This window comes from Perna viridis, chromosome 2, assembly GCF_037379345.1.
Source record: "Perna viridis isolate PV_CMFRI_1.1 ecotype Kerala chromosome 2, ASM3737934v1, whole genome shotgun sequence".
Taxonomy (NCBI): domain Eukaryota; kingdom Metazoa; phylum Mollusca; class Bivalvia; order Mytilida; family Mytilidae; genus Perna; species Perna viridis.
Window position 1 is genome coordinate 9587746 of NC_142446.1, and position 27906 is coordinate 9615651.

Sequence of the window (27906 nt, forward strand, 5' to 3'; positions counted from 1 at the left end):
ACTTGCTAAAAAAAAACTGACTTATAGTCTGAATATATGGTACCGTAATCTCTGCTAGCTACCATATTATCTGGACTATAAGTCTATACTTTTTTCAGCAAAGTGTCCGTCTCGACTTATCATCCACTTTGATTTATATAAGGATTTTTCAAGTACATTTCATTATATTTGTTTAGTTCAATTTTGATTGCTTTCATTCAAAATTTTGGGTAAACTGGAATCATGATAGCCATCACTCCATTCAAACAGTCAAACTGGCGATCGAACTCGGAGATTATTGATGATTGCCACTATCCTTTATGAATGAATACGACGATGTTAATAAAAACTTTGAAACCATTAAAATATATAAACAAAGTCTAGAAGATATGTTAACAAAACTCTTTTTAAATTATCAAGTGTTCTGTAGTTATCGGTCCTTTACAACTCATACAATAGCAACTGGTCAATTTAAATGTCCCAATAGCTTTGTCAATCCTTTGTTTTGTTCAGCAGATTGGTAACAAGTCTGTCATGGTTGTAGGAAAGTCACTGTAAAATGCAAATTTATACCCATTTACGGTATTTGCTACACATTCGCACATGGCTCAATATATAATCAGTTAAGGTGTTATCTAAATGGCTAATTGCAACCAGATTTACAGGTAACAGTTTTTTTTAATTGAATTTCAAAATACCAGGTAATATTGTTTATTAATTACAACTCATAATTATGACATATTCATCAAACTAATTTCACACATGGGTGCCTACACTTGACATGTTTACGATTTCGTACATCTGATGATCTAAGACTTTAGAGCAATTGACACGCAGTTCAATAAAAACAATTTAACTGGTGGACAAAGTACTCTTTGACAGAGATACAAATATTAATTTCATTCAGAAATACTATACAAAGTAACATCGCTGGAATAACATGCTGTTAAAAACAAACCGCTCAACTCAGATCTCTGCTGACACCTATATAAATGCACATGTCTGACCCTTGATTTGTCTGGCGAATTTGACTTATCTATGTTTTTTCGTCGATTCTGGTCAAAATTAGGCAATTTGACATGTACTCCACATCAACTTACAGTCGTGAAATACTGTAATTTTCAAGTTCAGAATTAAAAAAACATTTCATGACATTCCAATTCTGTCCAGACACTTTTAAGCTTGTCTGTAATCCAGAAACTACATGAAAACTCCATTACCAATTTTAACTTAACTTAGAAAAGTTGATATATGGAAAAGCTTCTATAAAAGGTCTATTTTCGGTTCTATAAGATCAAACTAGATGGCTACCATAGGCTTTCTATCCATCAGATTGGTCAATTTTCAACAATCTTCTCCTTTGAATCCACAGGTGCAATTGTTCTGAAACTTCACTGGTACGTTGCTTCACAAATGATTAATTTTTTGTGTGGATCAGGTGTCTCTGAACATTTAAATTTGCCATTGAAACCTTAGGGAGAAACACACTTTTGTCCAGTGTGGTGGACACATTTTTCAACAGTGGTCGGCATTATTGTTAAATAATCCTAGTTTTGGGGATTTGATACATCACATCTACCCCAAGATAAAGAATACTACAGTAGTACCTCTCTTATGTGGCCACCCATTCTGCAATCCAAAAGTGGCCACTTAAGAGAGGTGGCCTCTCTTGATAGGTTAGACCAATTTCAGCATTTCATTGAATATGTTTTTTTGCTTCTGTTACATTTTATATACTAGTACACAAATTATAGAGAGTTTTATTTCGTATTTGTTATGTATATGTAATGTATTTTTTACAGCAAAGTAGCAATTCACTCTTGAATAAGTTTTGTTTATTTATACTGTATTTTTCAGATTAAAAGTCGTATTTTCTTCCAGCAAGTTGTCACTTGAGACATTTGTTTTATAGATCTTTGAACTTCTAAGCCCATTGCTTTTCCAAACTTAACTACATAGTAAAATTATTTGATTACATTAATTCGTAATTTAGGGGTGAAGTGCAACGACAGAACCAAACTGGCAATCAATTGACGAAGATAATTGATCCGATCTGCTATCAATTTTACAAATGAATATGACTATTTTTTATACAGAATACACAACTTTAAAACTGTCAAAATATATAAACAAATTATAAAAGTTTCTTGACATTCCTGAGTTATCGATCCTTATGCTAATTTATGCCCACTTATGGTTTGTCGTAACACATTCGCATGTGGCACAAATAAAATGAAGTAGAGTTGTGACCTAAATGGCTAATTGCAAGCAGATTTAAAATGTAACAACTCTTGTTTGTAATTTGAAATAGATGTTCATGTTTTTATTATTAATTACCGGTCGTAATTATGACCAATTTATCAGACGAATTTCATACTTGGATGGCTGTGGGTCAAGGAGCCCATTTCAGAGATGGAATACTGTACAGACATTTTGACATAAGCCTCATATCTTGAAATGCACTTAGAGTTCGATGGTAAAGGAAAATTATTGACTATGCTATACAACAAACACAATGACTTTTCATTCCGTATTGTCAATTTTCCTTTTATCTGAGGCAATATTCCTTCAGCACCTGCGTATGGAGTTTTCATATCACAATTCATACATTACGCCAGAGCTTGCCGTAACTACACAGACTTTTTGTATCATGCTAGACTTCTTACAGTTAGGCTTCTGGTACAGGTTATGTTGCTACAAGATTGAAGTCATCAAAACAGAAGTTTTATGGTCATCATGAACTTTTGGATCATTACGGTGTATTCATCTGCACCATGAAAAGTGATTTGTTCAGTGTCTTAGTTTTCCTGTCCTCTTTCGTCTACCCATGACTTGACTTTTCATAAACAACTTTGTGGGTGTTTCTAGAAAAGCAGAGGACGTTTACCCTACCGTTACACCTGGTCCATGCTCCCAGTTTGTAGTGGAGTCAAAGTTGCTTATTTACTTTTGTTACTTTGCGTGTATTATTTTGGTTATTCTATGCTCTTTGTTGTGTGTGTCTGTTTTCCATGTCTGGTTTTTGTCCCTAGATTACATTCTTTGATTTCCGCTAGAATCTTGATTCGCTTGGTTACTCTTCACTGTACCTCTGCTTATACTAGACCATTGCTGATGTAACTTTGCAGAAATGCCAAAGGAATGAATTTTTCATATGATGAAATTTAGGATCCACTTGATTTATCAGGTGGCTGCTAGTCTATTTTCAGGTTTTGATTAGCCCATGTCAAAGACCAACTCCTCTGAAACCACATATGCAAATGTTTTGAAACTTGATAGAGTAGATGATCCTTTACTTTAGTACTGCTCAGATTTCTCAGCAGGTGGCAGTAATGATGTTTGTATAGGGACCTCTCTTACTTTTTGTGTCTCTGGATTAAATGGTATTTCAACAACTGATTTCGAATTTTTCAAGTGAGCTAGCTTTCATTTGTTTGTTTTTGTTTGTTGGGGTTTAACGTCCGAGCAGCAATATTTCAGCTATATTCAGACATTGAACATGAAATGATGATGAAATGAAAAAGGGATGGGAAGCAAGGACAATGGGGTCGACAAATTTTGATTGCCACTGGAAATAGGGAGAGTTGGGTAGGGTCGGGCAATTTAGCCTCCTGTGGCTGAGCCCTATGGTTCCTACTCCCGGAGAATACCGCAGTAGGGTTCTTTAACGTGCGAGGAACATGGCATCTTTCCCAACACGGTTCACCACTATGGTTTGCGGTCAGGTTTTCCGTATTATAGCCGGACAACCCCAGCATGTAACACGCCAGGGGTACCCCATTCCACCACCTGGGGCACACATCCCAGTTGCTCTGTGGGCAGAGCGCCCTAGCCCCGGCTAGGGTTCTGAGCACTATTTAGTCGCCTTTTACGACAAGCTTAGCGCTGCTGCAGGCCTATTCTTTAAACACCCGGACCTGCACGGAGCGCCTTTAATTTGAATGACAAGCTTACCAACTCACTCCTGATTGCAAAATTTTACACAACTGTATTACGTATTATTTTGTCCATTTCATGATTTCATCATAGAAAGAAAAAAGTTCCTTCAAGTACAAACTGTTATTCTTCTGAATGCTTGAAATACCTGTAGTCATTATCAGTTGCACTTTTTCATGCTGTGTTTTGATTTTCAGAGGCGTGGATCTTTCTTAAGCAGAGATAAGGACACATTAGCTAAGATAGCCAACATGTCTAAATCAAAGAGTGCAGTGAATCCATCTGGAGCCAGAAGCTCTGGAAAATTTGTCTTCCAAGTTATTTCACCAGACAAGGACTCTCAGGTAGTGATCATAGGTGTCAACAACATACATTAACTTCTCAATGAAAACTATACAATTTTGTCCACTTGGTGTTTGGTTCATCTGTAGATAAAATTTATAACATATTAAACAATACATGGGTTATTTTTGCTGAAAAAGAAGTTTATCTTTGGTTCTGTGATGGCTCTTAATAGCTAATACACATATATTTCCAAAGCCAAAAATTCAAGGTGAGTTTGTTGGGGTTTTACTTATTTATTCGTTATTTTAATTGCTTTGGTCAAATGTCATGGGGAACAAGTTTCAAACAAACATATAATTTGGATTTATTCTTTGTGATGAATATACAGTCGAACCTCGTTAAGTCAAAGTCGAAGGGACCATGCAAATATGTTCGAGTTTTCGGAGGTTCGAGTAATACGAGGTGGAGGATAAACCGGAGATACTAGTAGTTTGGTCCATGATTGTTGTGCTTTTACATGTACTTCGTAATGTCATGTGTTTCATATCGAGAGATTATTTTTTTTTTAATGTTGTATATCATGTTTGAAATACTGAACGGCGCTGAGTGTTTTAGTGAAATTTCCTTTTCATTTTTTTTTCTATATCAAAAACGTCATAGTTCATAACATGCTGCTTTGTTTGATTCACAATCAGGAGTATTGTCAAACCATGCGCTCTACAATATTACGATAAAATTTCAAATTCACTAGCGAAACGAATGCAGTCGTTGAAATACCCTTACTCTTGTCAGTTTGATGTTTCATTAAATAGTCAGATACAATTACAATTCGTCTGAATTTTTTATAAAAAATTTCAAAATATCAAAATATCTGATATCACTGTTAGTGTAAATTCCCACGTTTTATTAATAAAATTTGTTTCTATTAACAACACGCGCAATTTTAAATTAGTCAAATAAACATATCAAACCATAAAGAGTGTCAACAGATTAATTTTAAAAGCCATGCTAATTGTTGTTAAAACACACTTTGATCATGGGTTAATTAACCTCGAAGTCCAATCGAGGGGACAAATTGATTATTTCGAGTTATCCGAGGTTTCGATTCACCCAAGTTCAAGTCATCCGAAGTAAAATTGTATTTGAGTAAGGGGAATTTTGCTGGGACTTTGTAATTAGTTCGAATTATCCGAGATTTCGACTAGTTCGACACATCAAAGTTCTACTGTATTCCTTAAAGGATAATTTTTATATGTTCATATATATGATTGGGATAGCTCTAGTATTAGTGTTACCATTACTGGAAGAAGTCATTTTATTGATGAACCAAATCTAGATCTAAACTGGGTACGATCTATTTCCGGAAATTTGGTCCAAACTCTTCCTAAAAGCAATTTTTGCCTGTTTTATAATTTTTTTTCTGCTTAGTTATTATCTTTGTATTTATATGATAATTTTATACAAGCCATATTTTGTCATCCCAAATTGTTAAAAGACTAATTGTTTATTAGCTCTATGGTATGCAATTGTATGTGAGAGTGACTTTTTCTATTTTTCCACAGGAAATAGTTGTTACAGCCCACTCAACATATGGTAAATTGGAATCACCCTGTCTGTCCATTCAAATTTGTTTGCAATTATCTCTGCTTCAAATGAATGGATTGGTTTAAAATTTGATGTTTAGCTTTATGTAGATGGGGCATACATTGTAGGTGATTTTGGGATCTGTCTGATATCAACTTTCTGGTTTGTTTGATATCGAATATTAAAGACAATCTTTGTTGCAAAAATCTCTGCTTCAAACATATGGATTGATTTCAGATTTGATTTTTGTAGGACATGGCATTATATGATAGTAAAAACTTGGTTATAGTATATGAATGTTGGTCAGTCAAGGAAATAATTTTTGTAACTCTTTTCTCACCAACTATTTTTTGCAGCCTCTTGATATTTGGTATCCAGCAGCAGGTAGTGGGTCCCAGTTTGTGGAATCCGATTTCAGGCCTGTCAGACATTTATGAAATTCTGCCATTTCTGAAATGATAGCGAAATTTTCATCACAATATTATCTGCTCCCAAAAGATGTATTGATTTCAAATTTGGTGTGCGGCATTATAAATATATGATGCAAATGTGTTGAGTGCTGTTTGATATCAACTTATTGATATAGCACTACAATCCATGCAATTTCTTGCTGTAAAAGTCTCATTCCATAAACTCCATTTCAGTTTAACAGAGACATTGCAATTTCATTAGAGGGAATTTTTATGGGACTTTGACTATTTAAACTGCAACTTTTCTTGTAATTGGGAAAGTGAAAATAGTAGTTGTAAATAATAGGGCCCTGCCACAAAAAGTGGCGGTGGCCCTATAGTGATCACTCTGTCAATCCGTTAAAAACTTGTGTCTGGGTTGTTAATGTTTTGTCTTTTGATGTAGGCATTGACATTTTGCATGTGGGTAGATCACCTAAAGACGATGTGTAACACACCATGGATAATGGCAAATAACCTCGAACTTTGACCTGAAGGTCAAATGCCTGTTTTTTTGTTTTTTTGGTGACAAACTTGTGTTCGGGCTGTAACTGTTTTGTTTTAATATGTGGGCTTTTGATATTTAAGATGTACATAGATCATCTAAATACGATGTGTCACATACCATGGATAGTGGCCTTTGACCTTGAACTCTGACCTCAAGGTAAAAATCTGTTGTTTAGGTGACAAACTCATGTTGGGGCCGTAACCTTTTTGTCTTGATGTGGGCTTTTGATATTTAGCATGTATGTAGATCACTTGAACTGTAACTTTTTGGGTTTTTTTTTTGTTCCCATAAACTTAATGTAAAATATTTTTGAAAAATAAAATGATTTCCCTACTTACATACTGCTGGAAGTGCCAAAGATTTTTTTTAACAAATTTGAATTTTAACGTAAAAGAAGTTGTTCTTTTGATGATTGACTTATTATGATCAACTGTTTGTGTCTTGATTTTAATGAGTTTTTCATGATTAATTTAATTTGTTAAGCATAAATCATTTGTATCTTCTTTCACTCTACCATTTAAAATAAACATTATTTCCACAAAATTTGAGTAGTATTTAATACTCCAGTACCAAAACGGTATACCTTTTCAAATGATAAATGATGTTTTACTTTATGAATGTCCTCCTTAATAAAATCATGTATGACAAGTTCTGTGTTTTTGCTCTCAAAGTCGTTTATATTGGTAAATACCAGGTTATATTTCATTGATCTGCACTGTAAATAAAAGATCTTTTTTTTCCTCTGTTTTATGACAGCTTATGTCCATGTTAGGTTTATTTGAAACATGAGGTTGAGGTGAATGATTTATCATCTTTGGTGCCTCGTTTTGATATAATTAATAATCTGATTTGATGTGAAGTGGATAACTGATCTACGTTTAAAGCCTACATTGTATGTCTATATTGTCTTGTAGGTCATGCCTGCCCCTTCTGAGCCAAAGATGAAGAAGACAACATGTAAGCAGCCCCCTTCCAAGAAACCAAGACTTGAACGTAGTGCTTCATTCTCACAAAGCAGTATTTTTAATCACTTGTAGTATTTTCTATCTACATTTTGTTTTTATTTTATTAAGATTTGAACTATTATTTGCGTGTACCATTATTTGCTGTTGTTAATATGCTCAGGAATGAATTATTTATGATTAATGATTTCTATGGAATTGTACTATAGTTTTGTATTACAAAATGAAAGTTGGATTTGATATTTCAATATTGATTAAAAAAGTTAGAAGATTTGATCTTTTGGAATTGGATGAAGACCAAAAAAAAAGAGACAAAAATCAAAAACAGTCGAATCTTGTTATGTTGAAGGGACCAGGCAATGCTGTTAGAATTATCTGAGGTTTGAGTCATCTGAGGTCGGGTATAACCCGGAAATAGTGTGGTCAATGATTGTTTCTGCATTTATATCTTTTGTTGTGCTTGTACATGTACATGTACTTCTCTCTACACGTTACTTAGTGATGTCTTGCGTTTCATATCGAAAGATATTTTTTGTTTGTGTTGTATATCATGTTTTAAATACTGAACGTCACCAAATGTTTTAGGCAAATTTCCATTTTAGTTTTTCGACATCAAAAATGTCAAAAGATCATAACATGTTGCTTTGTGTGACACACACTCAGGAGTATTGTCAAACCATGGCTCTACATTACTACGATAAAATTTCAGATTCACTAAGCGAAAGGAATGATGTTTTGAAATACACTTACTATCTGTCTGTTTGATGTTTAATATTCAGATACCATTACAATTCATCTGTTTTTTTTTTTTATTTTTATCAAAATATCCAATATCAATATGTGATTAATCAATTACATAAATTGAGCGATAAAGAGAGTCAACAAATAATTTCAAAAGCCACACTAATTGTTGTAAAAACACACTTCAGTCATGATTTGTAATAAAGCAATCCGTTTTCTGACTAATTAGTTGACTTTCAGACATCAGGGTTAATTAACCTTGAAGTCCTATCATGGGGACTGATTGAAAAAAGTTATTCCAGATTTTGATTTATCTGAGGTAAAATTGTATTGGAGTAAAGGGAGTTTTGCGGGGACTTTGAAATTAGTTTGAGTTATCCGAGATTTCAACACATCGAGGTTCGACTGTAGTACAGTACAACCCCTTTGAGCTGTAGGACTTGTTTTGTTAAGACAGGTTTTTGGTGTGTTCAGGGTTTGGATTAGATAGGTTTCAGTTTACTTACAATGAAAATGAATGTATAATTTGACAAATATATTCCCTCATAACTATTTTTTTTTTATGTGGTTGTATTAGGTAATTTACCAGTTGCAAATTTCCAAGTTCGTTGACCCCCTTCCATCTGGTCAGAATCTTATACCGTGACAATTTACCATAATCATAATTCAGAGCTGTATCAATTTTGAATGTTATGACCTATGACCTAACTTACCCAAACTGTTTAAGGTTTGGCCTCAAATGAAGGTGTATTCTAAATAATTTTATTCTCTTTAAGTTGTTACCTTTGAAATAGAACAATAATTAATTCTAAAGCAGTGAATATATCAGCATTAACACCATTTTAAACATACAAATTGTCAATCATGAAAAGCATCCATTTTTTATCTAAATTATGTTACTTTGTGGTGAGGATTTTGATAAGGTCACACTGTGTCTACTTAATGTGTAATTATTATTTTACTGTTTTCTTCTGTGTCAATTATATCATGTTTTTTATTGGAATCAAACCTCATATAGTTTTTTTGTACAAGGCTTAGACAAGCAAGTCACTTTTTATTATAATTCAACCATGAATTATTTACAGATATATATAATGGTATGGCGTTGGTTTTCATTCAATGTCTTGAGTATAAGTAATGAATTCTTTGTAAAGAAAAGGACAGATGGAAGAAATTGATTTATTTTGGTGATAAATGCTTCAACTACTAAGAAAAAAAAAGTTTATTTTTGATCAGTGTGGTTTCATTTCAAACTTTTATAACATAGATAAATATATATGTACTTATATGTACTAAAAATATGTTGTAAATATGAGTGAGTATGATGACATGTATGGATATTTATTTCATCTACACGTATGTGTGAGGATATATGGAGTGAACCATTAAATAAATGTAATTTTGTTCCTACTTGTATCTTACTACTCAAATTACTTCCATTAATTTTTTTTCTTTTTTTTTTTTAAACGTTTAGCTGTCTTTGTAAGAATCATGCAAAATCTGAAAAATATGATACATGCCAAAAAAGGCTACATATTCTTATTTTTGTAATTAAGTTTGTTTTATGGGTCTATAGTATGAAATATGTAATTATTCATTCAAATCTGCCTGTTCTTAGGAGATAATTAAATTGAAAAGCCAGTAGATTCTATTGTATTTGAGTGTCATTTACAGAGTTATCTCCCTTAATTTTGAAATATACAGTGCTTTCTATATAGTTTTTTATCACCTAAGAACATGGATTACATGAAAAATTGAATGTTGATTTCCGTTTACTATTTCAATTCAAACAAAATATCAAAAATAAAAATATGTAAGCTTTTTACCCATGAATCACATTTTGCATGATTCTTAGCTGGAGTGCTACTTAAATTGCAGGTAAGAAAAAGAAAGAATGTTTTAATGTTTCTGTGATAATAAATGGTTGAGGTTTGACCTCTTATGTTTGTTCCTATTCAGGTTAAGTCAACAGAATTATTACTGCTAGGAGAATTTTATTTTGCAAAATGATTTTATGTGTAAGAAATTTTTAGTTATTGTAAAAAATGCACCTTCATATTTAAAGAAAAATAACATTTAATTATTGGCTGTGGCTAGGACTGGACCAGGTTGAATAGCCTATCTATTATGGACATACTATTGAATCAGATTTAAAAATATAATGGTAATTGCATTTTATCAAACTATCAAGTAATATAATTACAATTGAGTGTGATTAGTACAGTCACAAAGACAAATTTGGTAATATATTGGTTGTATTTTAAGTTTTGAGTAAGGATAGCACCAAGTCAGAAAATAGCAAGACAACATCTTGCATTGCTACAGTATTTACATATCTGCATATTTTTGCAAACATTACACAAGACCAGAGCTGATGTTTTGAAACTCAGTAGCAGTATTTTATATTAACAGCCTCTCATGCTTCTTCCATGAAGTACTTTTTTTTAACCAGTTTGATGTTTGCATGTGATTGATACCAGTATTTGAATCGCTATAACTGTGGACTAAGCATAACAGTCATGATAGTGCCTTATGGTGGCTTATTCCCATATCACCTTAGCTGTCAATTTGATACATAAAATTATTCCCATTTCGCCATAGTGAGATTTTGAGTGAACGAAGGTGAAATGGGAACTTGTGTAAACGTAATTAAGTGCTAATAGTGTTTTTATAGCATTTTAACCTTATATAGATCTTTATAATGTTGTTGGTCTTTTTATTTTGTGAAATAGTGGTAGTCGTTGGGTTTCTGTCTTAACTTTTTGTATGGCCTTTTCATTTTTTCTGATTTTAATCACCAGTTTCTTTTATTGAATGGATACTATGAATAATAACTGAAGAACAAAATTCAAAATAAATATAAATATGAAGCACATCCCAATTTTTATAAGAATGAAGAGGCACATTAAATGTTCATTAACATACAACAAAGATTGAGCCAAATCATGCAAAAAGATCCGGTTGTGACAGCAGCATGCATGTACCTCAATGTTTAAATTGTTAAAGAATTTTGAAGAACTAAATTGCAACAGGTTGCAAAGCTTCAAGTATAAGTAAGTAAACGTCCAAGTATAAGTAAGTTAACTACTTATTTTATTGAAGTCTCCAAAATAAATAATGTCAATTTATTGATATGGAATTTGCAAATAAATAACATGAATAAAAAGTATGAAGATGTTTACATGTGTGTATATAGTCCATTTGCCTTTTATATATCTTGGAAATAATTCAATTTTTCAACTGCATTTGGCTTTCTGTAGTGTATACGAACTCGGTGAAAATATCTCAGAATTTTATCACAATAGACATAAGAAATTCCCATGAGGCTTAATGCAATTCTGATTTTAAATATAACTCTGTCTGTTTGAATGTTGGAACAGCTATTTTGATATTTGATGTAAATATAAACAAAAAAGGCATGTACTCAGGGTACATAATAAAGCTAAGGTCAGTTCAAGTAATTTGAATATATACGGGTGTCAATACAGGATTATAAAGGATGATCTGTGAATCAACATCTTTAGATAGTCAAATAAGTTGATGTCATATGACTTGGTTATTCAACTGAATATTTCAAATACCTCTTAAACTACTAAGGCATACAACAATAATAGAAATTCATATGAAATGGAAATTATAAGTTTTTTGTTTATTGAGATAAAGTTCTGAAAATCTTTCCTAGAGTTTGTATGTACTGTAGAAATGGGTCTGCAGTAGAAAAGTAAAATTATTTTGAAAAATTGAATTGTCTCGGAAGATTTATAAAACGGACTAGAATAAGAACTTTGATCATAACTTCACTAGTTTTAATTCAACCCTATGCATATACTCTCATTAAATTTAAATTTAAATTTATTTTAAAAAAATGTTAGTTCACTTTCGAACTCAGTTTTTGTTTTTTTTTATTGGTCCCTGAATTGAATGGGTACTAAAACATGAAAAAAAGTATATATTTTATAAGTATTTTTAAATGATTTTTTATTAATACAAATTATATCATGAAAAGTATTCATATATTTTGAATTAATGACTTAAAAAGAAAGAAAACACTGAAAAATTGATATTATAATTATTTTGCCTTAATCATTGTAACAACACTCCAAAGGCCATGTGAGACTTTGCCATCCCTTGGCGTCCGTCGTCGTCGTCCATCGTTAACAATTTTTCAAAACTTCTCCTCTGACACCACTTGACCAATTGGAACCAAACTTAGTATGAATGTTCTTAGGGTATCCTGCATAGAACTGATATGGAGATTTTTTATCCGTCAACAAAAAAATGGCAGCCGTTACTAAAAATAGAACATGGGTCAGACAGTAGTTTTTCGCATATATCTGCAAAACTGTTAGGTTCAGCCATATTATGACATGGGTAAAAGTGTTCAGCATGATGAGATCTATCTGTGGTCAAATTTTCATTTTAATCTGTGAAGCCATGTTGGAGTTATTGCCCTTTTCGACATTTTTTTGCTATTTTAAATATTATTTCTTTAAGAAAAACTAATCTTTTGAGTCTACTGGACCAATTGGAACCAAACTTGGTGTGAATGTTCCTTGGGGTATCCTGCATAGAACTGATTTGAACATTTTTAATCTGTCAAAAAAACATGACTCCTGTTACTAAAAATATAGCATAGGGGTCAGTAGATTTTCGCATATATCTCCAAAACTGTTAGGTTTAGCCTAATTCTGACATGAGTAAAAGTGTTTAGTATGATAAGATTTATCTGTGGTCAGATTTACATTTTAATCTGAAGCAACGTTGGAGTTATTGCCCTTTTTCGACTTTTTTTTGTGTGGTATATTTGATGTTATTTCTATAATAGATAGAAAGAAACTCTCTTGCTGAAATGATCCTTATGATAAGTCATACCAAAGTCTTCTTGAGTCAAAAGATTTTGACAACTCTTTGTTAAATTTATTGCCCTTGAAAGACGAAATTTAACCAGGTGAGGGATTCAGGTTCCTGGGAGCCTCTTTTGTTTGACTTTTTTTGCTATTTCTAATGTTAATTCTGTCAAAAATCTTCTCTGACACTACCTGAGCAATTGGAAACAAATTTGGTATGAATGTCCCTTAGGGTTTTTTCTTAGAACCTATGTAGGGATTTTTTGATCCATGGAAAAACTTGGCCGCTGTCTTGTATGTGGTGTCCCCAGATGGGACTCTTTGCACAGTCACATCTGGTATGGAAAGTGCCCCGACCAATTCAACTAAAAGTACCCAATCACACGTTCAGTCTGCAGACCATCTATTCCAGTACAAAAATTCTGACTATTTTAAAATAATCAAACCATGTTCCATCACTTTAAACGATATAATTGACTACAACGATGACGAACCACATTGTACCATATCAAAATGTGGTATTAAAAATTGCAAAACATGCAACATTCTTATAACCGACCCTTAATTCTCCAGTTCCCTTACAAAAAAAAACCTTCCATACAAGAAGTCGCGATGACTTAAGTTGCAAATCAAAAAAGTTAATATATGGACTAGAATGCAACTTGTGTGGTTTAATATATGTCGGAGAAACGCAAGAACGATTAAATAAAAGAATGTGCGGTCATCGTTCGGGAATTAACACCACCAAATTCCCGACAGTTTATCAACACTTTAATCAACAAGATCATTCAATCCTCTCCATGAAAGTTCGTATTTTAGAAAAAAAATTACCATCCTACGAACAGTCCCGTTCTAAGTAAAAACTATCGTAAAGAAAAAGAGGAGTACTGGATACGCAGACTAAGTACTGCAATACCTTACGGATGCAATGACAACATCAAAAGTATAGGAAACCTTTCAAGCCAATATAACAATAGCATGAATGTGATGAATTTATTTGACAAAAATCCAAGACGGGGAAAGGAGTCATGGCCAACGCCACTATACGTCACCTAAGTTACATGATGTCCCCATAGATGGTCTCCTTCCTTTCATACAAAAACCTCTTGGACTTCATCACATTAGAACCAAACTTTATTCTATACATCTCACTCTACTACACTCCCTTTACAAAACAAGTCTTGACACTCCTATTTCTGACCCCACCTCATCATTATACAGACTTGTTGCCATCATTTTGGATATTGGTTTCCACAGACTCTTTAAACCAGTTTGTGTGATAAGTCAAGATGAAGAAAAACGATCATTTCTTCCACTACCGTTTGTCAACAAAGGTATAGATGCAATTAATTTGGCTAACATCCTCCATCACAAAAACGTTACCAACAAAATTCCCCCATATTTCAAAGACAAATCCATACCAATTATTTCATATTCCTATACTTCATCCATTGCATCCAAATTTTTCAATTATAAAAGGCTATTCTAGAACCTCCAGATTGAGGACTTCAAGGCTGAACCACCAGACTGTTCTTGCAAAAGCTCTCCATTCAAATATGGTCCTTCTGGTCACGTCGTTCCGGGAGATTTAACCATTATCGAAAACGAATCTCTACGTAATATCATTTCTAAAGGTCCCAATTACCGTGAACCACGCTCCATAAATTGGAATTATAACTTTAAAGTTCTTATGGATGCCGTCGAGGACTATGCAAAAAATAGATAAAACGAGAACAAGAAGACATTGATTCTCTGTCAGAGTGGTTAAAGGCTGTGAGGTCTTTAATTTTGAAACGAATGAAAGTTTTAAGTAGGTCAATGAGTGCCAAGGCTACATCAGTTTTCAAAGACCCCTATGTAGCAAAAACATTGTCTACTATACATGACAAATATGTTGTCGTACCAGCAGATAAAGCCCAAAACAACATTGTTTTTGTCTGCAAAACGTTTTATATCTAATGTTTATTATCAGAGGTTGACGTAGAAAATAATATCAGTGATAAGACCTATACTGCTACTACTCTCTCCAAAAAAGAGATTGTGGAAAACCATAAATCTGTGCTATCCTCTTTTGGTCTCTCTACCAAGGACGATGATTGTGATTTACCGTCTATGTACTGGATTCTTAAACTTCACAAGAATCCATACAAACAACGTTTCATAGCTGGATCTGCAAAATGTACCACCAAACCTCTTTCAAAACTTTTAACTTCTATACTCACAACTGTCAAAGAGGGTCTGCAGTCCTACCACAACACTTGTTACTCCCGTAGTGGTATTAATTCAATGTGGATCCTGAAAAATTCGAAAGATCTTTTGGAGACGATCAGTTCAAGACTATTATCTGAATATGATAGCATTAAAACCTATGATTTTTCAACACTTTATACTTCTATTCCCCATACTCAGTTAAAATCCCGACTTAAAAAACATTATACATCGTTGTTTTTCCAAAAAAGATGGTACACGTAGATACAAATATATAGTTCTTGGTAGAGATTCCTCATACTTTGTAAGAAATAATTCCAAATCATCTTCCAAGAGGAAGATGTTTACAAAATGCTGGAATTTTTAATCGACAACATATTTGTCCAGTGTGGTGGACGTGTTTTTCAACAAACGGTCGGCATTCCAATGGGAACAAATTGTGCTCCTTTACTTGCTGACCTATTTCTTCACTCTTATGAGGCTGATTTTATAGCTGATTTGATCAGAAAGAAAGAACATTGTTTGGCAATCTCAGTTTCCGCTATATAGATGACGTATTATCTTTAAACAATCCTAATTTCGGGGATTTGATACATCGCATCTACCCAAAAGAACTTGAGATAAAGGATACTACAGACACTGTGAAGTCAACCTCATATCTTGACCTACACTTAGAAATCGATGGTAAAGGAAAACTATTGACCAAACTTTACGACAAACGTGATGACTTTTCATTCAGAATTGTCAACTTTCCTTTCGTCTGTGGCAACATTCCTTCGGCTCCTGCGTATGGAGTGTTCATATCACAACTCATACGTTATGCCAGAGCTTGCCGAAACTACGCAGACTTTTTGTATCGCGCTAGAAGTCTAACAAATAGGCTTCTGGAACAGGGTTATGTTGTTACAAGATTGAAGTCATCACTACAGAAGTTTTATGGTCGTCATCATGAACTCGTGGATCGTTATGATGTATCCATCAGCACCATGAAAACTGATTTATTCAACGGGTCATAGTTTATCTTTCCTCGTTTGTCTACCCCGGACTTGACTTTTTATGAGCAATTCGGCGGGTGTTTCTAGAAAAGCAGAGGACGCTTACCCTACCGGTGCACCTGGTCCATGCTCCCAGTTTTTAGTGGAGTCCGAGTTGCTCATTTACTTTTGTTACTTTGTATGTATGACTTAAGTTACTTTATGTTCTTTGTTGTGTGTGTCTGTTTTCCATGTCTGGTCTTTGTCCCTGGATTACATTCTTTTGATTACCGCTATAACCTTGGTTCCCTTGATTACTATTCCAAAACCATTAGGTTTAGTCAAATTCTTTTTTATTACTGATATGATCCTTATTATAAGGCCTACAAAAGTCTCCAGGAATCAATGTTGTCAGAGGACTCCCTGTAAGAGGTACTGCCCTTGAAAGGTGAAATAAGAATTTTCAGCCAATATCTTTGAAAACTATGATAAATAGAATGAAACTTTCAGTTGCTGAAATGATCCTTATGATAAGGCCTAGGAAAGTTTGAGGGGATCAAACTTCTCGGACGACTCCTTGTTGGTTATTGCCCTTGAAAAGCAAAAAATATATGTTTAATAGTTCTCAGCCAGTATTTTGAAAACTATTATGAATGAAATGAAACTTTCAATTGAAGAAATGTTCCTTATGATAAGTCCTACCGAAGTCTTCATTGAGTCAAACTTGTCAGACAGCTCCTTGTTAGAGTTATTGCCCTTGAAAGACAAAAACAACTAGGTGAGCGATACAGACACCTGGGATCGTGTATTTTTTTACGGTTAGCGCCGCGGGACATCGGAAGCCCGGAGAAGACGAATGAAAATTAAACTTTGCATAGACGATGGCATAGGAATTTCGATAATGCATTCCTCGGGAATTTTGTCATTTTTTGGTTTGGTGTTGTTACTTTTTTTTTCTTAATAGTTTCTAATCTATTTGATTATTTTGGCCATGTGTATGTTATTATAACAGAGCTGTGGGTGCATGGCTAATGTTCCTGCACTAGACACCATTGTTGAAATTATATTCTAAGACTTTATGGTTTACGGGTATGTTACTGTACGTGTTTTTGGAACTATGTGTCCAGAAACTATGCACTTCTAAGGAATAACGTGTGGCACTTGAGCTATATAGCAATTGAGAAATGTAGCTAGTTGAGAGGATCATGTATCTAAGGATATGATTTATTTCAATGCTTGTGGCTTAAGTTTGAATGACTTAACAGACAGTTTCGACCTGAGAGTCGATTAATTGAATTTCGACTAATAATTTAAAAACTGAGAATGGCCAACTAGTAGATGGTAGTTCAATTGTGCACTATGTCGGAGAGTTTTGTATACATTCATCTAGGTGTTCCATGTAAACTGATATCGAACCTGAATATTACGCAAACTGGCGCACTGTTACATCATTATGAATGTGTGTGTGTGTGTGTGTGTGTGTGTGTGTGTGTGTGTGTGTGTGTGTGTGTGTGTGTGTTTAAATGACCTTCGTAATCGAATGATGACTTTAAAAAATAAAACAAAGTTCAATATAAAATACTCATAACAATAAACTTGTGTTGAGATATGTTTGAATTCGATCCCGTACTTCCCTTTTATTCCATATTTTTGTACTTAGACGATAAAAAATTCAAACGATCGATTTAAATTGAATCATTACTTGAGTACTTTGATTTTTACCTGTAATTCACAAGAACACTCCCCTCATGATTTGTTTCAGTTTGGTCCAGTGGAATAACGTGTTATTTATGGCGGTCGATTTTGTCTGAATGTCACGAACAAATATGTCGAGCTAGAGATTTGCCGAGTTTTTGTTTTTCGACACGTTTTGAAAAGAATTGAAGTAATTATATTCTAATTACGATTTTAAACTGACAATTGAAATACTACGGGAGGAATTCCCGCGAATGCCCCTAAATCTCCCGCGTTGATACGAGCGCGTAAGAGAGAGATTTTTGATTTTTTTTATGAAATATCGGAAGACTTAACACATATGACTTTCAGACTGTACTTATGAGGCGGAATTTCGAAACTTGGACTACATTTTCATTTTCAGTATCTGACACTGGTGCTGACTTGAAGGTACCTCAGTTTCAACAACTCCCATTGGAACTACATTTTATCCACATTCCATAATGTGTATAATTGTCGAAGAAGTTATAACGAGTTAGCTATGTTGTTAAAACGAGATACTAAGTCGTTTAAACGAGTTAGCAATGTCGTGTAAACGAGATACGAAGTCGTTTAAACGAGTTAGCTATGTCGTTATAACGAGATACTTATAGTTTAAACGAGATGCTAAGTCGTTTAAACAAGTTAGCTATGTTGTTAAAATGAGATAAACAGTCGTTTTAACGAGATACTAAGTCGATTAAACGAGATACTAAGTCGTTATAACGACTTAAAAATAAGTGAACACCTGGCACTAATGGGCTTCCGTACCTATTGCATTCGAACAGAGATCATTTTAGGTTGACTTTTCAATAATATTATCACAAAAACGTCTCTGGTTCTCTACGCAACTATGAACATGGAAATGATTTTGAATTAGTTTCTCCATCCAATATAAAATACTGGAAATAGGTTTTAGGGGGGTTCAGTTATAGTTATGTGATGTAAGGTGGTGGTTTCGATGTTATAAAACCGCCTCTGTGGTCTCGGGATAGTGTGCTCGCCTCCAAAACTTACTTCTTTACAATGGTGGCAGCGGTGGGATTGTCACTGTGTCAATTGTCATATTAGATTGACTGTCAGAGATAGACAGAGAGTGTTATTCTGACACATATTTGTGTTATTTTATGTTTGTTGGAATTTTTTTTTTTTATTTGATTTTTTATTTTTGTATTTTGTATTATATAGTATGGCAACCGGTGGTCTGCCAACATGGGTTACAGAGTTGTTAGAGAAGGGTGAAAAAGTAGAGGTATGCCTAGAATTGTTGAGAAACATGCAGGCGACAGAAAGGGAAGAGAGGGCAGCCGAAAGAGAGATGAGAAGGGCTGAGATGGAGAGGGAGGTAAAGTTAAAAGAGCTAGAACTTAGAGAGAAAGAATTATCTCAGGGTGTAGCACAACCTCAGACAAGTTCACATTTGAAATCAAAACTTCCGAAGTTTCAGGAAAATCAAGACCCAGATATATTTTTGAAGTCATTTGAGAAGTTAGTAACCCTACACAAAATACCCAAGCCAGAATGGGCCCTTAGATTAGTCCCTTTACTTTGTGGGAAAGCTTTAGAAGCGTTTTCTAGATTGTCAGAAGAGGACAGTAGAGATTATGGTCAAATTAAGACTGCTATTTTATCTAGATATGAGCTCACTGCTGAGACATACAGGGAGAAGTTCAGAAGTGCCCGGCAATCTTCTGATGAATCATTCAAGGAGTATGCCGTCAGATTAGTAGGTTTTCTTAGGCACTGGCTGGAACGCGAAGAGATAGGTACTGACTTTAGTACATTTATTGATTTAGTAACAAGAGAACAGTTGATGGTAAGTTGTAGTCAAGAGCTCAAACTTTGGATTAAGGAGCAGAAACCGAAAACTGTTGACGAGTTGATAGAAAAAGCAGAGGTATTTCAGCAAGCCCATAAAATCGAACATGTTAGTTCTAAACCACAATCATATATGAGAATAAATACAGATCAGGCAAAGCATCAAGGTAAGAATTTTCAACAGAAAGGAAGACGACAAGAGACTAGAACTTGCTTTATTTGTAAGAAGGTAGATCATATAGCACCAAATTGTTCTTCAAGAGCAAGGGACCTCTTATATGTCTGCCATATAACAGTTCAAATGGCGAAAACCCAGTGCTCTCATTTGGCACCTCTCTATATGCAAATAATAAGTAGGGGATATATTCATCCCATGTCTTTGGCTTTGCTCTTGCATATGCTTTCAACATTTTCTTTAGTACACCATTGAACTTTTCGCAAAGTCTATTACACATTGCATGATAAGGACTAGTGTGTAATTTACTTATTTGTAGTAATCTACATACCTCAAGCATAAATTCTGACATAAAGTTACTGCCTTGGTCTGTCAACAGCTCTCTAGCTATGCCAACCCTAGAAAATAGACTTATAAGAGCATTAGCAACGGTACTAGCCTCCTGATCTTTCAAAGGAATCGCTTCAAGGTATTTAGTTGCATAATCAACGCATACTAAAATATAACGGTTTTTGCTATCAGTCATAGGCAAAGGGCCAACAAAATTAAGAGCAATTCGCTGGAATGGCTCATCAATAGGGGGTATGCTAATCAGAGGGGCTCGTGGTACTCTCCCCTTTGCTGTACCCATTTGACAATCGGGGCACGATCTACAGTATTCTGCTACTTCATTAAATATACCTGGCCAGACGAAATGCTGCATAATTCGGTCTCTTGTCTTCTTATTCCCAAGATGTCCCGCTAACGGTATATCATGTCCTAAAGAAAGAACTGTCTCTCTCAGCTGTCGTGGTAATACAATCTGATGTATAACTTCACCACTAGGCTTCGTATACACTCTATAAAGTAAATCTGAATTGTACATGAAATACGATTGTTGATCTTGATGATCGTCACAAACATATGATCTTACCTTATCTAAAGTCTCATCACTCTTCTGTAACTTAATCAGCTGTTTCCTGTCACAAACCTTAAAATCATTAGAAATATCTGAAAATTCTATAGGTTGTGATATGGGTGTATCACCACTAAGCCTAACTGTAGTCTCACCTATATTCCTATCTTCTTCAACCTGCTTCTTTCTTTGAGACCGAGTCTCAACTGCATGACATGGAATCTTATCCTCTGAAACAAAAACATTTTCACCTCTGGTCTCTGGTACTTCTTCAATACTAAGTGGTACTGAGATATTCACCAAGTTACCAACTATCAAATCTGCGAACGGTGTATCTAAAATCAATGCTTTAACATCGCCTGAAATATAAGGGGTTGAAACGTTAATGCACACCTCTGGACACTGCTTCACTGTACCGTCTGCTAAACATATGTCTCTATTATGACCTGTATAATGATCTGAGCTAGTAAATTTACTATGAACAAATGCAGTAGAACACCCAGTATCTCTTAAAACAGAGATTTTATCACTGTTAATCTTACCCTCAACTATATCGAGACCATGTACCTGCACTTTGTCTCCATTACATGAAACACCCGGTAACTTAACGGTTATACCACTGATATAGTCATCAACTGTATGACCCTGCTGTGTTTGTATGCATAAACCAAACTTACTTTGCTTATTCGTGCTCTCTTTGGACTTGTTTGCTCTTGAAGAACAATTTGGTGCTATATGACCTACCTTCTTACAAATAAAGCAAGTTCTAGTCTCTTGTCGTCTTCCTTTCTGTTGAAAATTCTTACCTTGATGCTTTGCCTGATCTGTATTTATTCTCATATATGACTGTGGTTTAGAACTAACATGTTCGATTTTATGGGCTTGCTGAAATACCTCTGCTTTTTCTATCAACTCGTCAACAGTTTTCGGTTTCTGCTCCTTAATCCAAAGTTTGAGCTCTTGACTACAACTTACCATCAACTGTTCTCTTGTTACTAAATCAATAAATTTACTAAAGTCAGTACCTATCTCTTCGCGTTCCCGCCAGTGCCTAAGAAAACCTACTAATCTGACGGCATACTCCTTGAATGATTCATCAGAAGATTGCCGGGCACTTCTGAACTTCTCCCTGTATGTCTCAGCAGTGAGTTCATATCTAGATAAAATAGCAGTCTTAATTTGACCATAATCTCTACTGTCCTCTTCTGACAATCTAGAAAACGCTTCTAAAGCTTTCCCACAAAGTAAAGGGACTAATCTAAGGGCCCATTCTGGCTTGGGTATTTTGTGTAGGGTTACTAACTTCTCAAATGACTTCAAAAATATATCTGGGTCTTGATTTTCCTGAAACTTCGGAAGTTTTGATTTCAAATGTGAACTTGTCTGAGGTTGTGCTACACCCTGAGATAATTCTTTCTCTCTAAGTTCTAGCTCTTTTAACTTTACCTCCCTCTCCATCTCAGCCCTTCTCATCTCTCTTTCGGCTGCCCTCTCTTCCCTTTCTGTCGCCTGCATGTTTCTCAACAATTCTAGGCATACCTCTACTTTTTCACCCTTCTCTAACAACTCTGTAACCCATGTTGGCAGACCACCGGTTGCCATACTATATAATACAAAATACAAAAATCAAAAATCAAATAAAAAAAAAAATTCCAACAAACATAAAATAACACAAATATGTGTCAGAATAACACTCTCTGTCTATCTCTGACAGTCAATCTAATATGACAATTGACACAGTGACAATCCCACCGCTGCCACCATTGTAAAGAAGTAAGTTCTTTGGATTGTCAAGTGGCCAATGTCATATAAAACAAAAAAATGTAAAACATAAATTTAATAAACAAAACAAACTAAAGTAAATTCAAGATAAATGACATCATGAAATGAATAAACATAAATGTAACTAAATATACACGCACAAGACAGAACTAAATATAATGGAATGAAATAAACACATAAACTAAATGATTCGCAGTCTCAACACACCACCATTTTTTCTGCACACCTCCCGGTAAGGTCGAACGTTGCATGTACTGTAAAATTAACGAATGAAATGGGTTGTTTCCCTTGGACTTTTGTTATAATTATAACTGGACGAAATATAGACTAATTTCACACATTTTTTGTAGATTTCTATATTGACGAAGAGAACACCAGATGATATATATTTCACTATAATGCTGTATTCAGTAAGCCATGACTGGTTAAACGAACATATCTAGCACGGACTTCTCGGTTACTTTACAAATTAATATAACGGACTTTGTGCTCCAAAAATAATAAATTCCTAGCTTTCCAACGGTTTTTTTTAATCACCGACATTACTTCACCGACTCTAGGCGTTATTACACCATCTCGGGAACATCAAGTTGATAACCATTTTATCACCGACAGGTCGACGCTTCTAGCTATGTGCAAGACGCACACCAAAACCGGGTCTAAAAACCCCTGAGTATTGTAAACATTAGCCTAGGGATATCCATGTCCTGAATTGACAATTATAATTCCCCACTGCTACTTTACCAAACTCAATGCTTCACTCAATGACCATGTGCCGACTGATATAAAACTCACCTGTTAAATTTCTATACGTGTACAATCTCGTGATTTCACAAAAGGTCTACTTGATTCGATTTACCGGTGTGAGTGGTATTTAAAGCTAGGATAGTTTAAATAGTCCTGTATGGAAAAAATGTAAACGACAATTAACTGAAGTTTGTTACAGTAATCAATGCGAATTTAACCTTTGAAATTTGAACCACTGAGAGCCTTGTTTCAGTCTGACAGGAAGTAAACCTCTAATACCAAGAGTAATACAAGAGGAGTGGACAACGAGTATTTCAACCCCGTTTTCCCCATAAATGTTTATAGCTTGAATCTTAAGGTTTGTTAAGTTATGAAGAAATAAGTCCTAGTTGTAATACTGTAAAAGAAAAACATTATTAAAAAAAAATATCAATATATTCAGCTTTGTCCTGTTACAGGTTGCACCTGCTTCATATTGTGAGACACTTAAAACCGGAGACTCTCCAGAAGAAGCAAGTTCATATCACTTTTTTTTGCTGCCATGACGTGCCGGAAACCGGAACCCCTTAATCTAATTCGCTATCTTGGAGATTTTTTGGCTCCTTTTGTAAATTAAGCCGATCCTTAATTTTCATTTAAACGATTTAGCATTGAATTGGATTTCTCTACCACCTACCTCCCTTCGAGGGCACGTAATATTTCAGTCTATTTGATATAAACTCCGCGCATCACGTGATTGGGGTCATTTCTTTACGGACAGAAAAATTCCCTAATAATAAATTAGTGTTTAACACCTAAGCACATTTTAAATCAAAGATAAACTTGGGCTCACCGAGATTTCAAGCCATCCTTTGTTGTTATTGTTGTAACTGATATGACTGAGCATGGATTTGTTTTTGTATTGAGAATATTTTGTTATCATTTTTTTCCACCAATCTAGAAACAAAAAAAAACCAAACAAACACAGAAGACGTGTCTCAGGCATGTTATTTCCCAAAGAAAGGAAAGAAACGGTGCGCATAACAAATGTCGGACACGAGTTTTCTGATCTTAAGACATGCTCACATTTTTTTAAAATAATTCGATGACCCCATTTTATTCATGTTTTAGCCACTGAAAAATCATTTCCCTAATCTTTGGTTTTGGATAAGAACAAGGATGTTTAGCTTAACAGTGTCCATTTTTGGTAAATTCTTATTGAATACGGATTAACTATGTAGGAGTTATTGTCCTTGGATGTAATTGTTCGCGTTCTTCTGAGGTGTAATGACCTTTAGAAAAATAGCATCAGTGCATATACAGCTAAATTATCATACAGTTTTTTTCTCAATCATCACCAGTGCAGCTCATGCTATAGAGTTAACAGTACAATACAACTATATTAGATTACCTGCATAGCGATGATTTGTGCCTTTTTTTGGTTAATAAAGTCATAGTAGATAATTGACTTTTTCCTTGTTTTTATTGGTCTAGATACAAGCTGTTCGGGAACCCTGTTTCGGATGACCCCCTACCTTGTTATCTCATTTCATTACATGACGATTTTACCATATTATACAGACATGTAAATTCAAATTGTTTCGATGCTCATGGTAATTCAGGTAAAATTATTCTTCGCTGAACAGTGCAATTATTTGCATTTCATGTCTAATTTCCTACAGTTTCAAAATCATTTCTTGCATCAGTGCCCGGATCCTGAACGATAATTATGTTTTCAATATGAGAGATTCATTATATTTTGTCAATTAAAACATGAGTTATTACCACGTAGCTGTCCACCTATAATTGCTGAGCAGGTGATTTCATCACGGATTCTGGTATTCATTTTTGTTCGAAGACAATAAATTGCTATTACAGAAGGAAAGCTTGCTTTGTTATGCAATGCGACTTGAAGTATAATTAATCAGAAATAGTTTTTTGTCATAGGAACAAAGACTATCAGTTTCTCACAAAAGCGACCGTGTGTCTAACTTTAACTTTGATCAATTTAATTTATAGTCATTTCAGTTTACATGAATCATTTTGTTGACACAAAAAATTTTCCCAATTCTTTCTAATTATGACACTATGCGTTTCATAATGTCGCGGAGATGTTTGCACATAGCTACTGAATTCGTTCGATGTTATTCTAGCCTTGAGCTAAGACCGAATGCAGTTATCTATTAATGAACATGACCAATTGATAACTTCATATTGCCAGATCAAACGGGATCTAAGTTGACAAATCTCGCGGCAGATGCTGACGAAAAGTAGGGGTTATGATTAAGACTTAAAGTGACAACTGTAGTGAGAGAATTCAGTGTAATATTGGCCATTGAAACCTCAAGGGGACAAAGATTATGACGAAGGATCTTTGTTCTAATGACTAGATTACTTGCTCCGATGATGCAATTTTATAACGGATAAAATCTTCAGACAATAATGCTTTTATCATGCTAAATAGATATTTGCATAGACTGTAGTTATAATGAACAAGCGCTGATAAAGAAAACATTTTGATATTTAATATAATGTATTTGCATTTCATTTGAACCACGTCATCTCAAGTTTAATATATACACATATATGTTTACATGGACAGTTTACTTCAAAGCCGCCGACAAATGAATGCAAGCATTAAATGTCGTCTTATCGGTCAGTTTAAGCAAAGATAATGTAAGTATAGAAAGGTCTGAAAAGTTCCCAACGATGTTAGAACTGTTCATCTAGGTTTTATTATTTAGGACCTAGATGAACTGTCCTGTACTACCATACATCGTGTACTAAGTTACAACCCTGGATTAATCCTACAAAGAGGAATGACCCTGCCAGCGAAAGCTATATTTTTATATAGCCTAGCTGGCCGAGTGGTCTAGGGCGCTGGACTTTGTGCAGGCGGTGTTGCCATAGATATCACAGCGGTACGAGTTCGAGTCCCGCGAAGGGAACGACCAAATATTTGCTTCGCAAATTTGACAGTTCTAACATCGTTGAGAATTTTTCAGACCTATATATATAATCGTCTAAATAAGTCAACAAATGCTCTTATGGGGTGATGGATCGTTAAAAACAATGCAAGACATAACAATAAATTAAATAAACGTCCAAATATGTTGAACATCACCAAAAGATGGCAAAATTTACATTGAATATTTCGGATAACCGATATCCTTATTCAGCATAAAACTGATATAGTTCAAGATCAAAATATAGATTCAGAAGTGTACGCGATTCAGTTTCTGAATCTATGTTTTGATCTAGAAAGGTCTGAAAAATTCCCAACGATGTTAGAACTGTCAAATTTGCGAAGCAAATTTTTGGTCGTTCCCCCCGCGGGATTCGAACTCGTACCGCTGTGACATCTATGGCAACACCGCCTGCACTAAGTCCAGCGCCCTAGTCCGTACTATTTATTACAGAAAACGAGAGTAACTTCAGAGTTCATACCTTGTATTTCAGAGTTCACATTTCATACTTCAGAGTTTAAAGTTTATACTTCTGATTTCCGACTTCATAGTTGAGAGCCTAGCTTCATACTTCAGAGTTCCGGCTTCATACATCTTATTTCTTAGTTAGGATACATTATATAAACGGTTTAGAGTTTGATTTTTTTTTTAAATCACACGACCAAAGAATAAGGATTACCGGAGACCTTATAATAGTTTACTATGCAAAAGTGTTCTCAAAAACAAAAATAAAGAACGCATTGCTATATGCAAACATGAAATAGTGATAAGAGTAATCAAGGGAACCAAGGCCATAGCGGTAATCAAAAGAATGTAATCCAGGGACAAAGACCAAACATGGAAAACAGAAACACACAACAAAGAACATAAAGTAACTAAAATCATACATACAAAGTAACAAAGGTAAATGAGCAACTCGGACTCCACTAAAAATATCCTCGTGCATTTGAAGCGCACCATAACGAGACTTAATCTTAAAAGGAGGCAATGTGATACCCCTTTTTAAGTCGCTAATATTGTTAGCGACTCGTAATTTCAGCACTTTATATTCGTATATGATTTGCATGATTACATAATTGTACTCCACGTTATGCTGCAGATCTGTGCCGTGTTTACTGCCATAGCATCATAGTTCTGGATTAATACGAGATAAAAATGTACCTCTTAAATATCATACACGTGTTCTACGTGTATCTCTTGCTTGTATGAGAACGGGAAGTTTACACGAAATGATCGGTTAGCATTGAACATTACCCAGTTACCGATTCAGGCACAGGGGCTCATTACAAGACTATATATTTCATATACATTAGCAGGGCCCCGATATCTATAAATATTAATTGCCAGTTGTTTATTCT

General features: G+C 34.5%; 3 protein-coding genes across 4 annotated transcripts in view; 2 read left to right on the plus strand and 1 right to left on the minus strand.

Annotated features, from left to right (window-relative positions):
* LOC148623567 (claspin-like) overlaps window positions 1-9852 on the plus strand; it is a 71528-nt gene extending 61676 nt beyond the window's left edge. For both annotated transcript variants that reach the window (XM_088565470.1, XM_088565471.1), the window contains exons 31-32: window positions 4113-4259; window positions 7656-9852. In XM_088565470.1, the coding sequence (XP_088421596.1) occupies window positions 4113-4259; window positions 7656-7778 (270 nt within the window). In that variant the 3' untranslated portion in view covers window positions 7779-9852. The remainder of the gene's footprint in view (window positions 1-4112; window positions 4260-7655) is intronic.
* A 9329-nt stretch (window positions 9853-19181) lies between these two features.
* LOC148623568 (uncharacterized) lies at window positions 19182-20434 on the plus strand. The gene has a single exon (XM_088564864.1). It carries the CDS (start codon window positions 19376-19378, stop codon window positions 20432-20434), a length of 1059 nt encoding a protein of 352 aa, XP_088420990.1. The 5' UTR covers window positions 19182-19375.
* A 17-nt stretch (window positions 20435-20451) lies between these two features.
* Window positions 20452-23714, minus strand: LOC148623569 (uncharacterized). The gene is made up of 2 exons (XM_088564866.1): window positions 20511-23714; window positions 20452-20472 (listed from the first exon to the last, which is right to left on the minus strand). Exons 1-2 carry the CDS (start codon window positions 22674-22676, stop codon window positions 20452-20454), a joined length of 2187 nt encoding a protein of 728 aa, XP_088420992.1. The 5' UTR covers window positions 22677-23714.
* Window positions 23715-27906: the final 4192 nt, after the last annotated feature.